This window comes from Anas platyrhynchos, chromosome 1 (genome assembly GCF_047663525.1).
Source record: "Anas platyrhynchos isolate ZD024472 breed Pekin duck chromosome 1, IASCAAS_PekinDuck_T2T, whole genome shotgun sequence".
NCBI lineage: Eukaryota > Metazoa > Chordata > Aves > Anseriformes > Anatidae > Anas > Anas platyrhynchos.
The window spans coordinates 84,027,935-84,042,887 of NC_092587.1; the positions used below are offsets into that span (position 1 = coordinate 84,027,935).

Genomic DNA, 14,953 nt, shown 5'->3' on the forward strand with positions numbered 1-14,953 from the left:
CCAGCAGGGTGATCCCTTTCTCTCCTGTGTCACCACGGTGCGTTAGACAACCCCACTGAGCACAGAAGAGAAACCCCCAAATCCTCCAAGCCAAAACAGATCTATAAGTCTAAACATAGCTCAGGAGAGCGAGAGGAGCTCAGCACTTCAGGAGGATGGGCTGTTCTTCCTGAATGTCCCTTCAGACAAGGGTGACAGCTCAGAAGGACTGCAGCTGGCTCAGGGAACAGAAATACAGGAACTCCCTGATCAGGCAAGCTCTCCCTGCCAAGCTGGGCAGCAGCTCTCTGGTCAGGATCTGGATTTTGCAGATGCAGTCAGAGAACCAAGCATTACTTTAAACAACCATTACCAGCACACCAAGTGCACTGCTGCAATCCCAAAAGTATAAAGCTGCTCTGCGGGTAATTGTAGGCTTTTGGTTTATTTTAAGACTGGAAGTGACCTATCAATGCAAGTTAACGCTGCACAAAGCTGTTACTGCACAAAACGCTGGACAAAAATATTAATAAACATTAATAATTCAGTTATACACTGAAAAGTCCAGAAACTCCAGTCTGCTGGCAGGCTGTGACCACACATTCCCCTCCCCTGGGGCCACAGCACATGCCTGAACTTTTCCTTTTGCATTGAGAAAAAAAAGCAAGCAGAAGGCCTCTGCATGAACGGAGCAAGAGAGACGTGCAGCTTATAAGCTCCACCCTGCAACTTCAAAAATATTTCACAAAAAAAATATAGCATCCCATAATAAAAATGTAAGATTTTGAACCTGTTTTGAACAGTGTTTGTGCAAATCTAGCACAGTTATCAAGAGATTCTTGGAAATTCTCAAGTTCACCAGCCATGTGCCTGTACACAGACACCTTGGTGCATGAATTTCCCCCTTGGGAAGGAGGGCATGTAGAGGGCAAAGCCTGAAAAAGAGTGGACCTAGGGGATCTGTGCCCTTCCCATCCCTGTGAGACCAGGGAAAGGAAGGAGGAAAAAGACAAAAGCACCAGAAATTCCAATTCTAGCAGCTGCTTAACACACTTTTACCCAGCTCTGCTGCTCTCCCCTGTTCTTTGCCCATAGGTAAGAGGGAGCCATACCACTCCGAGGACAGCCAGACAGATGACCACAGCAAACGAGGCATAGGCAGAGTAGGCGCTGGCATTGATGTCTGGGTGGCGAGTCTGGTAGAGCTTAAGCATGCAGAGTCCTGCGATCATGTACATGAAGGAGGTGTCTACGGAGGGAACACAATAAAAAGTAAAAGCAGGTACCGCCAGCAGGCTGAGAAAGCTGCTCAAAGGATGTGCAGAGAAATGGGGCAGCAGGGTCAAACCCAAGGCCAGCTGGCACGAATCCCTGATGCTGCACTGCATCGTTCAGCAGCTTGTGCTTTGCTGTCTTGCAGCACACTTACCATGCTCCGGGGCAACAAAAAAACTCTCAGCAACCCCATTCCAGTGTTTGACAACCCTCCCAGTTACAAAAAAAAAACCATTTTCTTGCATTTGAATGGAGTTTCCTGTCCTCATCCTGTCACTGAGCACCTTCGAGAACAGCGTGGTTGCATCGCCTTCATTCCCTCTCATCTGAAATTTATGCATGCAGGCAAGATTTCCCCTTTCTCCCCAAGCTTTCTCTTCTCCAGGAAGGTGAAGGGGCCCCACAGAGGAAAGTTTCCACTGCAGTGGCAGACAGAGGCTTCCTGGGCTTGAGCACTCAGCCACTCAGGCTGTGCATTTGCTATCTTCAGGCTCTGAGCAGCAAAGGCAAGGGGAGTTCATGCCAACAGCACACTACCAGAGTCCCAAGGTCTGGAGAGGAGGCCAAAATGAATTAATCCCCATCATCCAAAGCCTCTCTACCTCCTGACTGAGCCCTGAAACAGGCTCAATTCAAGAGGAGACAGAGCATGACCTACCCTACTTCCAGCACAAGAAGGAAAAGGCAACTCAGCTTACCAAACTGGAAATTGGAGTAGTTAGGGCAGACGTGGTAACAGGCACTGAGCACGCCTTCCATCATCAGAGCAATGCCCATAGCATAAAAGAGACCAAAATGCTTCGGGATCCCATAGTCCTGTAAGAGAACAGAGCTGTACAGAAAGCGTCCTCACCATCCTGATTACAAGCAAAGTTTCATTCTCCATCACCTCATCCCTCCTAGCCCCCACACGTGTCCTTCAACTTGGGTGCAATTGTAGCCACACTGCGTGGCTGGTAGGATCCACAGGCAGCAAATCCACGTTAACCACACAAGCCTCTGGTTTGAAGAGCTCAGATGACCTTGTCACTGACATCTTGAGACCAAAAAGTCACTGCCTGTGCTACACGCTGTGCTGTGCTACATCCTGCACAAAACAGAGAAAAATGGGGACCCAGAAGAGCAGCCTTGCTTTTGTGGTCAGTGAGGGGTTAAAGGCACCTGGGTAGCAGAGTCCATCAACACAGCTGAGAAGGCATCTCCATCAGCATCTGGCTGGGATCTCATCTGAAAGCCCATAAGCACCAGATCCCTAAATCTGCTAAGGCCTTTGCTTGCTACCAAGCCAGCAAAAGAGCTGTCTCTCTCCAGAAATCACCAGCATGACTGCCCACAGGGCTGCAGATTTCCTCCATCATCTCCCAGGACATACTGAAGAGACTGCAAAGGTTCTGCCTACAATGAGCTCTGCTTCAGAGCTTGAAGAGCCAAACTCCTCTGGATTAGCATACAATGCTTTGTGTCTTCTTGCTACTGCTTTCTAGAAGACAGATGTTTCTCCCCACTGCCACATCATGGGACAAAACAGGGATCCAGATGTGCTCTCAGACCTCTGTCCCTGTTCCTCCACAGAAAACACCAGGGGAAGAGCCACAGCCACAGGAGTTGTTCCTCTGCTCATCTCCCTGTCTTTGCAAGTCCAGGCTGGGTAACCACAGCAACACAAACACACTGTGAGCAGCAAAGTGGGGGGGTGTGCAGGAACACGTCTCACCTCCACCCTTTTTCAGGGAAGGAAAAAGAGGAGGATTCAATCCTCCAGCAAGGCAGGCTAACTGAAAACCACCATCCATGCTCTGGTTGTCAAATTCGCCCTGCCTTCCCTTCCTCCCTCCACACAGCCCCACACAACCATGTTCCCTACCAGGGTATAGATATCTTTCATCTCCATGGCCCGACGGTGGAGGATGTCTCTGCGCAGCACAATGAGGAGGAAGAGGAAACCCAGCAGCGTGTGGCCCACATTGCTGAGGATGTTGTTGAAGGCACTGCAGGAAAGAAGAAAGTTTAAGACAGGGACAAGTTTAGCAGCAGGAGACTGAACCCCAGGCCACAATAAACTGAATCCATTTTGTCCCCCCTTCCCTCCCCATCTTCCACCTCAGCAGCTGCCAAACACCTGCTGGTTTTACACACTGGATTATAATTTCAGGTCAAGCAGTTCATCTGCATTGATAGATTTAACATTTTTTGTGAGATTCCCAACTCTGGGTTCTCTTTGCAGTCCAATATTAGGTCAGAGAAAGGCTGCTTTGATCTGAACTGCTCAGCCACTGCTGAGCTCAACAGAAACTCAGGAGGACTCTGTTTAGAGCCCTAAACTCTCAGCAGGTCTTATCAGCATGGTCAGTGTGAACCTTGTAAGGATAAAACCCCAACCTGGACACAGCATGAGTGCCCTGAACGCATAATGCAGTGACCACAGGGCTCACTCACCTCAGCACCCCGAGGGGATGAGCACACAGAAAGTTGTAGTAGCAGATGTCCTGATTGCCTGTCACATTCACCACCTGCACAGAAAGGAGGTGGGAGACCTGATGTTAGCAAATCCTCCCTGCTTGGAGGCATTTGTGCTGTGCAAACACAGCACATTTACAAGGTGTAAGTGGCAAACTGCATGTACGGCGCTTGAGGGCTGCAACTCTGCAGCCACTACCCTCTGCAGCTTTTCATGAGCACTGTAGCTCAGGATCCACAAGGTCTTGAAAAACAGGACAGCTTGTGGCAGCAGCTCAGGGTGCTTCCGACAGGTGCACCCAGATGCAGAGGTATGTAGGGACCAGGAGGCAGCCTAGCAGTAGCACTGGCACGGGGAGCACCAACATCTGCAGGCAAAGCTTTTATGGGGGGCAAAATGTTGCTACAGGCCATGGACCTGACAGCATTTTTTGGAGAAAACATGCTGTGTGCTCTCACCAGACAGCACTGACAGAACTAGATGAGAAACAGATCCACTTGCAAATCTCTGAATAACAGCAGGATAGCAAGGACTGGAAGAAATCACTCGTATCATAGCAAATTGTACTTGCTTTCGGTTGTCTTTCAGAGATAACAACAGGTTCCTCCTGCCTCTAAAATGAAATAGGCCCTAAATGAGGCATCGGAGGATAAGGAAAACAGAGGAGCAGAGAGCTGCAGTCCCTGCTTACCATGCAGAAATAGCAGAACAACTGCAGCAGAATAACAAGCTAGCAACAGTGATCAAAACCTGGTACAGAGCAGCTAAAGTAAACTGCCCCTCAAAGACAAAGCAGGATTCCTCGGTGACCCCAATTTCACTGCAGCTGTCACCCTTGCACCGTGCAGCCACGGAGCACGTTTAAAGGCAGGATGACCCCAAGCCCTGGGGACAGCCCACAAAGGCCAACGCACCGTCTGGTAGGTGATGACAAGCTGGATGACGGGCAGGGCATAAAACACGGCGATGGTGATGATGTTCCTGCAGAGAGGAGGCAGAAGCAGCAGTTACACACCAACACCATCACTGCACCCCCAGCACAGAGCCTCACAGGGCTGGTGGAGCAGCAGGAACACCTCAGTGCCTATGGGCACAGGCCCTTCTCTCCCAGCCACAGCTTTACACCAGCTCTGGTTGTGATCCCCCTGAAGCAAAAGAACAGATGAACTAATGCAAACAGGAGGCAAACACCACGGGCACAAGAAAAGCCAGGATGTGCACCACAAGCTTGGGTGTTTGAATACTGAATCATTGAATGATTTGGGTTGGAAGGGACCTTAAAGATCTAGTTCCAGCCTGAATAACCCCAACTCCCTCAGTGTTTCTTCATAGGAGACGTGCTCCAGCCCTCTGATCATTTCTCTGGCCCTCCTCTGGACCCACTCAAATAGATCGATGTCTCTCTCGTGCTGGGGACCCCTTCCTGCAGTACTCCAGGTGGGGTGGGGAAAGCAGAGTAGAGGGGGAAGACCACCTTCCTCATCCCACTGGCCATAGATCAGTTCCCCCTTCCCCATTATGTTCTAGCTTTGCTAGGGCTTTGCCAGTTTGTCTTCTCCTTACCAAAAATAAATTTTGTATTTTTTGCTGACAATCCTTCGGTCCTTCCTGGACAAGTCCGACAGATAGAGGAATACCTAAAACATCAATGAGAGAAGAAAGAGAGAAGAAAAAACAGAGAAGAACTAATGAAAAAGCCAGTAGAAAATCTTGACACACTTAGAAAACATGCAGCTTGGTGCAATTTACACCATCTTTACATAGCAATGTGAGAACTCCTTTGCTCATCAAGAATCCCTTGATCCTGTGTTGAACAAGTCCTACAAAAGTGGAAACTGAAAATCCCTGGAGAGTGACTCTGAAATCAGTGTTGGTCCCAGCCCAGCTGTGTCCACGGCCCCAGCAGCAGCCATACCTTAGTGCGGATGACGTTCTTGTCGCTTTCAATTTCTGGCATGGTGTCGAAGTCGCTCTCCTCCTCCACAGAACTGTCTGTGTCAGAACCAGCTGGTGGCCCACGCTCAGGAGAAGACAACTGCCGTCCACCACTGGAGCTAGACTCATCTGGAGCACAGCAGGAAGAAGGAAACATGCAGGGTGAAGGCCGAATCCCTCTATGCACGACAGGAAGGAGGATGCCCAGATATCAGCAGCAATACACTGGGAAGAGCTGATGTGATCATTCAGGGATCACATTTTTCCATGATCACAAACCTCCCTAAAAGTCTCAGGTATCAGCGGAGAGCACTTTCAAGGACCATCTCTGTTCCTCCTGTTCCTTGTCCCTCCCACCTCCTTCCCCTAGTATTCTTTTTTTATTTTTTCCCCTGCTTTTACCCTACTACTTTTCATCTCTAACATCATCTCCTCTTTAGTAGCCTGGGCTCTGAAAACTGGAAGTCTGAGACCAGCCAGAAAGCTCTAAAAACACAAGCAGGCTGTTCAGGGGTCAGAAACAGAGTGACATAGGTAAACTCTTTGAGGCTTGAACATTTCCAGTGATGTAGACTCTTGGGGCACCTCTTCCAGAGATTTGGCACTTTTTTGGTGGACCCTTCCTTACCCCTCTCCCTCCTTCCCCCCAAAGTGCAGCCCGGCTCGCCCCAAGCTGCAATTTCATTGGAAGCAGTTGCATGCAGCTACTAAAGCAGCTCGTAGCTTTATTCCCTTCTGGCCCTAAAGCACCAAATCTGCACCTTCCCTGTGCCCCCAGTTCTGGAAGACACAGTACCAATAGCACCATAGCTGCTTCCCTCGGGGGTGCTGGATGTGATGGGGTGTGAAGACGTCACGATCCCGGATCCTGCAACAAGAACAGACCCAAAAGAGCCAGTTAGTTCCACATCAGAGCTTCGAAGCATCTCTCTGAGGAGTATGCAAACAGCTTGAAGAGTTGGAGGGGCTTGGGAAAAGCGGCATTTCTCTTAACAGATGGCACCCTGTCTCCCTCTAGAGCATACTGTGCAAAGGGGAAACTCCAGCTTTGCAATATTAAAAAAAACCTTCCCTTCAGCCTCCCCAAAGAGGCAGCCAGTCTGACTCACAAAAGCATAAGCCTCTGTCCAGCATACCATAGAGATCACATCACTGCAAAATTTGGCAAATACTATGGCAAGTCTCATAATATTCAGAGCACCCTTATGAATTTTCAATTCTTCTCCTTCCCTTCCCCCTGTATTGATCTATTCAGATATCTCCATCTCCATTTATCCCTGGAAAAGTCAGACAGCCCTTGGCAAGACAGCTACTACACAGTTTTAACCAAGCAAAAATGTTGCATGAAAAAAGAAAATAATCCTGTGTTGATGACAAGAGGGACAAGCTGCCGAAGGCTGAGAAGTCCCTGCCTCCCCACACACACCTGAAGCATGGAGGGCTGCACCTCCCAGTCAGGCTGCACTGAAACTTTCCTCCCCTGGCTCCACATTCCTTCTTTTTGCCTGGTATCTGACTCCTGGGGCATGGCTCAGTGGCTGAACTGGCTGCAGACAAACCCAGCAGCAAACACAGCACGCTGAGCCCCTCACAGAGGGGTCAGATGCCCCCATCCCAGAAGGGAAGGAGCAGAGCAGTGGGAATAGGACCACGCTTTCCAGTGGTGGCAGCCAGCAAGACTGGCCCAGCTGCCCGTAAAGCTTTGCCCTCACAACGTTGTGCAGCTAGTCAGCAGCAAAAGGATATAGGACGTGGGACAGCGTGTAAAGCCTTTGGCAATGACCCCTGTCTTCCCAAACTGCATCTCCAGCTTCCTAGGACCTGACCTCTCCCAGACTCACAGGCACAGGCAGACTCCACTCTCCAGACGGCGGTTCCAGGCACCTCTAGCACCTTACACAGGTTTTCACACCATTTTGATTAGCCACATATGTAAGAAGCCCCCGCAGCCACTTTGGACCCAGCTCACCCACTAATTTCAGTCCCATTTCCCCGTGTGTGAGTGAGTCAGCAAAGTAAATGCAGTGTCCGAGGTGTGGTTCCTCCAGCTATTGTCTCCTCCAGGCAGCGATGGTGTGGGATGGGAGGTGTCCCAGGGGATTAAAAAAATAAAAATTTACCCACAGAAACCAGGTATTGGCTGAGTGCCCAAAGGGGCATACGGAGTCACAGGATATTCAGAGACAATGGGCAGAGACTGGTTGTTCAGCACCTCCACCCACACTTTCTTCATGGGGAAGGGAGTGATGGGGAAGACAAGAGCTAGGGCCACCACAGAGGAAAAGAAATTTCAGAGAGTGGGAAGAGGAGAAAAAAATAACAGAAAGCCAGCATGCCCTGGGTGATCTGGAGGACAGGGAAGATGCAGGTTATCAGTTTATAGGCATCAGTCAGACACACACCCTGAAGAGACAACAGGGGAAGGAAGAGCATGTAGGCAGGATGTCGTTCTTCTGTAGAGAAAGGGATATGGCTGTGGCATGCAGTACCAGGCACGTGAAGGCAGCGTGGAGTACAGGAAAGAGGACAAGTCACGGAAAGAGCAGGTGCCCCGGGGAGGAAAACCAGAAATGGTGAAGGAATTGCAATCCTCTTGTTCAGCAATCCTCCCCCTCTATGAGCCCAGTCTCCCACCCTCTGGGTCTATGTATGCACACCCTGCAGGATCCATCCCCAGTCACTCAACATTAGAATGTTTTTAAAGTGCATTTTTACACTCCCAGCTCATTTGGATGTAAAGACCACCTTTCACACACTCCTTGTGTCACATAGCAATGCAAACGTGGATCTCAGTGGCTGAAGAAGCCACTCTTGAGAAGCCAAATGTCCAGAATTGCCTGAAGAAATATTAACCCGAATAATGCCAGGTCAGAGTGAAGTTGCATAGCTGATCCTTTAAGCACAGCTCAGTTATGCTCATGGTAAGCAGTAAATCTAGGAGACTGAAGGAACTAGGGATTTTTTTTTAATTTTTTTTTAAAAAAGAGAACACACCAAGAACCTTTCAAGTTCTTACTGCTAAATTGTAACGTCCTCTCGTTCCCCAGGAGAGAGGTGCAAATGATGATGTTTCTTTACCCTCAGACCAATGCTTTGAACTATTTTTAAGGCACTGAATATTTAAACAAAATGAAACAGCCGACCTCCCACACCTCACCAGGAGGCCCAGTGCCCCCTGTCCTCATGACAAAAATGTTCATCTTTCACCAGCAGCCTCTCGGATACAGCTCGGTTTTTATAACACAGAAATCTGCAGTATGTAGAAATGTGGGTGCAGCATAAAGTAAACAGAATCCAATACCAAAGTAAATAACACAAACAACACTACCTAACTGTATTAGTCATTCATTTACTTGGTTCTCTGCAACCCCCAGTTAAAAACAAATTAAAATTTAATTTCAGAGAGAGAGACTCCATTCTTAAACCAGGCAGAGGAAATTTTAAAGCATAAGAGCTGAAAAAAGTAAACTAAAAATCAAAGTGCTTTATTTAGAAATGAACAGACCTGGCACTGGGAACATTAGCCTGTAACTAGGTCTGGCTAAGGTTTGTCCTTCCTTCACCCCTCCAAAAGCCAGCTCCTCAGAGCAAGGGTCCAGACCAGGGTTTGGTGGACCCTGCTTCACATGCCTTTTCTTGTAAGGGCGGAGAGGAAGCTCCAATATCTTTCATTAGCACCAGAGACTGTGTGGTACATGTACAAGGAAGGAAGAAGGGTTGAAGAGAGAGAAGGTACTTGACAGACTGCCCGTCTCCTGTCTTGCCTAGGACTTGTTCACTTAAAGCTGGCACACAACAGAAAAGAGAGCTCACCATCCTCAGGACTCAATCTTCCAGACGAAGCCTTCCTCCGAACCCTGAAAGAGAGCAGACAGCACTCATGAAACAGCCAACAAACTCCACTGCCTGCCAGCCATGGCAAAATTATCTAGAACGCTAACAGGCCAAAATGCTGCAAGCTCTAAAACCAAGAGAGAGATACAAAAACCCACAAAAGAATTAAAAAAATAATAATGATAAAAGAAAGATGTACTGTTTTTACTGGAAATGCCTCTGCTATGACTGCTTGCTGGCTACCTCTCCCATTTGCAAAGCAGCAGTTTTTCCCCTTTCATATGCATGAGGGGCAGGACAACCAGTTACATTATCCCATCCTACACTGCTCCGTATATTGGGAAGAGAATCTCAAGTCACCTTCTGATACCCAGGTGCCCCACTCGGGGGACTGGGCGCATGAGAATCCACTGTAGCAGGAGCTACACACACTTAAGTAACTTCATTGAACTGTTCCAGTGAGATGTTCATTGAAATGACATTGAAGTTAGGCCAAAACCCCCATCTTGGAACTGTTTCATTTCAAAGCACCACACTTTTAAGATACCTTCTTCTGAAGCAGTGGAAAAGTTTGCCACCTTTAGCCTGAAAAGCTCCATGATAACCATGGTTCATGTAAAACCAGCCTGCTGTTTGCCAAAGGCTCTCCTTGGCTCTTCTCATGCCAACCTTTGCCCAGTGGGCCAGGGAGGAATGCAGAAGAAACCTTCTTCCACACTTTGGACAAAGGATTTGCTTAACCATTGTCACTGCTGACACAGGCACAGCCTGCTGCCCCACCAAGGCTCATCATGTGCTGGTGGTTACCTGCCCTACAGGGGCAAAACTTAACTCTCCGTTGGGCTGCTGTGCCCTTCCTGCCCCTCTACTCCTGTTGTCACTCAGGAAGACCACCACCACCGAGTAACAGGGTACACTGGGACAGTCAGGGAGAGTTTTACTCTTTTTCCACACCAAGAGCAATGTGTCTTAGCTGTTGTGCCCAAGTTCAGCTTTATTCACTCCACTGAATAATCAGGGGGTTGTTTAGATGCTCTGTTCAGATGCTTGCTGCCCCTTTTCACCCAAAATGCCATGCAGGGTGATGCACTTCTAAGAATAAAGAGAAACAAGAAAGCTGTTCTTGTAAAACCCTTTGACTCACCTGATATAGTGCACAAACGCAACAATCACTGAGCCCAGGTAAAAGGAGAGGAAGCTCAGGAAGCTGAAGAACATGGCCTGGATGTAAACAGACCCTGGGGAAAGAAAAGGCAGCAGTCAGCCCACAGAGCACAGGGAGCCTGCCCTGCTCTTCCCAGCACCACCTGCTGATAACACCCAGCCCCAAACAGCTCTCCAGACCCACGTGCTTTCTTCAAGAAGAGATGCCAAGAACCTTCTGCAAGGTCTCTCTCTTCTTTCTTTGTCCCCAGTGCTAACCAGTCCCATGACACCATCCCATGACAGCACAGAAGCACCAAGTTCCCCACCATAAAGCTGCACTGCTCTGCACAGAGACACTGACTGTTAATAGAGGGCACGATCGTCACTTGAAGGTTCTTTGTCCGCTGTAGGTTCCAGGTTCGGTTGACGTTTCCTGTGAGATGTGAATGTAAAGACAGAGTCTGAGACACCATTTTTGCCTTTGGCCAAAATTCTCCTGGTAATGAACTTCTCTGCAGAGTGCTGCTTCTTGTTTTTCAGTAGGGCTTAGCACACTCTGCTAGTACAGCTCTGCTGACAGCTTTAGGATAAGACACCCAAAATGTGATTATTATTTTTTTTGGTGGTCAGGGAGACAGGCAGGGGACAGGTAGTGTGGTGGTGGTGGAGCTACAGGGGTCAAACATATCTGCTGATTGGCATCTTACTTTTCCTACAGAGAGGAAGCCACCTGACTTTGAGGCTAGGAATGTACCTGACCTGAAGTAAACTCCACTTTTTATGAGGACATCTGCACCCTCACTTCAGTTTCAGACATCACAGGAGTGGTGATGACCACTGCCCAGAAGGTGGATACATTTGTTTTCTGACTTGGGAAAGCATGGGAATCAGTCTCATAAAATTATTTCTAAAAAAATATTACTGTTTCCTGCTCCCCCATGTCATAGATTCCAAGATAGCAATGGGAGAAAATGCCTTTTGCAGGAACTGCTGTGGGCCTCCATGCAAGCAGGAGAATAATACAGCAAAAGAGGAGCGGGGAAAAGAATAAAGCTGCATCCAGCAGTGCCATATATTGCCATCCCACAGGCAGGACCCAAAGGATTTCTGCTGCTCCACCACCAAATTGAACAAGCAAATCCACTCCCCGGCACAACTCACCGTGGATGGAAGAAGGCACAGAACCCCCACAGGCATAATCCTCTGGCTTGATGACAAACACAACGAAGAACTGCTCACCTGGGAAGTCCTTTCTCTGCACAGAGAAGACAAATTCATGAGAAGTGAAGGAGCCTCTCCCTCCATACAAGGCAGAGGTGATGCTCCAAAAGGCTAGAGGTAGGTTTGAATTGCTACACAGACAGCAGCCCTACAGAGACCTGCCTGCTCTGGACAGAACCTGGCTTCTGGCTCCCCTCATTCTTGCTGACAATAAGATGAGTTCACCAGTCTGGTACAAGCAAACCAATGTTGAAGCATTTATTTTAATTAATATAAACCATCTCCTGAAGCTTTGTTTATTAAAAGGCCCTACCAACATCACTCAAGATGAGAAGAGCAAAGGTTCAAACAGAAGACACCTGCTCACAGAGGCTGTCAACATGGCTATGCTGACCTACAGTGCCAGCACCCCAGGCATAACACGTCTACCTCAACAAACACAAGCAAGGTTTTGCAGTCAAGGTAAAATCCCTCCTTTCCATTATGATCCAGTAAAAGCAGAGACCCTTCCTGGAATCAACAGAAGACAACTAGGGATACAGAGGACAAGCCACTGAAAAACATCGCTTGGACAAAAGTCAGTCTCACCTGCACCGTGATGGCTGCCTGCTTTGTCATGGACTGGTAAACACCGTTGAACTCCACGTTGTGGTCCAAGTCATACACTGGGCACTACAACAGACAAGTAAGAGTCAAGCCAGGCACACAAGTGGATGTGGGGTAACAAAAGGAACAAGACAACCAGGACCCATTCAAAAGTTAGAAAAGCTGCTCTGAAGATGCTGTTTGCCTGCACTCACTACTCTTGTCATCCTCACAAGAGGGCTACAATTTAATCCCAAATGAGATTTCAGTTTGATTGATCTCTCTGCCACTCCCACAGGGCAGTACATACACTCAGCTGTACACCTGCATGCTTGCTGCTCTGTACCACACACCAAGTTGAAAAAATCACCTGCCACTCTCTTGTCTCCTGCCCTTCTGCCACTCAAACATGGGGATGCAAGCAGGAGTTGATGTTACCCATTTCTCTCCCCACCCCAGGTATTAAAGGCAAATGCTGGGACTTCAGAGCTGGTAGCTGAGGCATCTTGCACCTCTCTCTGCCTTGCTGATCCCACGCTGCTGGTCCCTGCACCATCCAGGGAGGTGGGAAGTGAGGAGAAATGGGAGCTATTTCCCAGCTGCAGGTTACAGCCAACCTCCCTTGGCAGGGAGCAGCTGTTTTCCTCTTCCAAGGAAAGGGAATGAATAATTGCAAGAGGGAAGAGAGAAGATTGAAATGGAAAGGAGGAGAGGCCTCATGGCTGGAAATCAGAAGTTCCCCATGCTGCCTTGAGCCAGGGCGAGAGTCAAGGGTACAGCACTATCCTCTTCCTCAGCTGCCAGCATCCCAGCCAACACCACCCCACAGGGAGACAGACCTGTGCCACAAGGTAGTAAGGTGTTAAACCTCATGAGGAGAGCATGATAATAAATGCCCTCTGCACAGGCTGTACAGGAACAACTTGCTGACTGTTTTGCAGTAAAGATCTCTGGATAAGCTGCTTGAACTCAGCATCTGCCTTTGCCTCCTTCCCGCAGGACTTTCATTCCTCTTTCAGGTATCCCCCTCACCACCACCATGATAGGGTGAAGCCCTCCCTGTTGGGGCACGCAGCTTCTCACAGGAGGACAGCAGACAGCTCCTCACCCTCCTCCCCTCAGACTTACCACAATATCCTGGACGGAGACAACTGAACACGGGTAGACTGCATCAGACACCACTTTAATGATAACTGAATCAACATCTTGAGGGAACTTGTACAAAAAATACTGAGGAGAAAGCAGAGTACTGAGAGTTACAATCCAGAAATCACCTCTGCCAATGGTTTGAGAGCTTCCCTAAGGCACCTGCACAGCCCAGTCTGGGCTTTGGGTTGGATGTAGTGGGCTTACACAAAATATCAGATTTCAAATATTATCACCTTACAGTAGAGAAGACCAGATTAAACAGGTACAGAGCACTTTTACCTCCCTGCACAGTGCACCACTAGACAGACATTTTCAACAAGCAAGATGCAGCACAGCTTTTGTTCCCCTTAAGCTTTTTTCCACCTGGTCAAGCTAAAGCAACTTCATTTTTATAGTCTGCTCCATTTCATATTGCAAAGAGCAACTTCCAGATGTTTCTGTACTACTGTCAGGACATTGCATACGGAGCATGTCATGGAGTTTTATCTCAGATGGGTTGGCTAAAAGAGTGACAATGAAAAGTATTAGGTCAAATGCTCAAACTTAGTCAAGAGTTTCATAAATGAATGCTTGACACTAGACTGTAGGATTTGGATTTTTTGTTTGTTTTCAAGGACAGTTGGGGAGGCAATGGAAGGGTTGCCTTCTCACTTCAGCTTGGAAAATAATTCAGCTATATCTCTGGAAAATTTGGGAGAAAACAACACCTGCTGATATTCTTACTTTCCCTTCTGGAGACAGGGACACGCTTTGAGGAAGTCCATAGGACAGTCTGTGGGGTCAGGAGATGCACTCCCTTTATGTCACAGAAAACTCAATAACGAGCTGGATTTCCCTGCCCCCTTCCTAGGAAGTAGGACCCCAAGCTGGAAGGACAGGGATAAGTCAGAAATGACCCAGGCTTTTCCCCAGTTTTCCATTTCTACTAAAGCAGGCTCACTCCACTGCTAAGGGAGCACGGGCTCTGAAGTCCTCACAAAGTCCTCACAAACTGAAAACTCACCAAGCCGGCTTCTTCAGCTGACAATATTTTATCTCAGCCAAGCAATGACTTTGGCAGCCTGAGCTCCCTGATGACCCAGGTGCACTACCCTTGGAGAGCTTTAGAAACTTGAGGAAATCACTCGTGAGGACCCTTCTCTTTGTCTTCTAAAATCATGCTTATACCAGGGTGCAGAGTTACCGTAAGGGGTACCAAGACTGACAGTTCTCTCCTGCAGACAGCGAGTGTATAAACGCATCCAGACAACACTCCTGACCTTTACAAGTGTATCTAATTTCTTCTTCCACCCTCAGGCATGAGCTGGGTTCTGGGTGACAATTCAGCAATTGTTATGCCTGTCTTTTTCCAGTCTTTATGCTATTACGACA

At 48.3% G+C, this 14,953-nt stretch overlaps 1 protein-coding gene across 1 annotated transcript in view; it reads right to left on the bottom strand.

The window, feature by feature from the left end:
- The window catches only part of SIDT1 (SID1 transmembrane family member 1), a 41,469-nt gene that overhangs the window by 5,368 nt on the left and 21,148 nt on the right, over positions 1-14,953 (bottom strand). Inside the window, exons 6-19 of the mRNA XM_027449686.3 lie at positions 13,562-13,663; positions 12,437-12,520; positions 11,789-11,882; positions 10,989-11,060; positions 10,626-10,719; positions 9,461-9,504; positions 6,444-6,515; positions 5,628-5,776; positions 5,276-5,349; positions 4,627-4,693; positions 3,691-3,764; positions 3,119-3,242; positions 1,953-2,070; positions 1,092-1,228 (exon numbers count right to left, since the gene is read on the bottom strand). Coding sequence (XP_027305487.3) covers positions 1,092-1,228; positions 1,953-2,070; positions 3,119-3,242; positions 3,691-3,764; positions 4,627-4,693; positions 5,276-5,349; positions 5,628-5,776; positions 6,444-6,515; positions 9,461-9,504; positions 10,626-10,719; positions 10,989-11,060; positions 11,789-11,882; positions 12,437-12,520; positions 13,562-13,663 — 1,305 coding nt within the window. The remainder of the gene's footprint in view (positions 1-1,091; positions 1,229-1,952; positions 2,071-3,118; positions 3,243-3,690; positions 3,765-4,626; positions 4,694-5,275; positions 5,350-5,627; positions 5,777-6,443; positions 6,516-9,460; positions 9,505-10,625; positions 10,720-10,988; positions 11,061-11,788; positions 11,883-12,436; positions 12,521-13,561; positions 13,664-14,953) is intronic.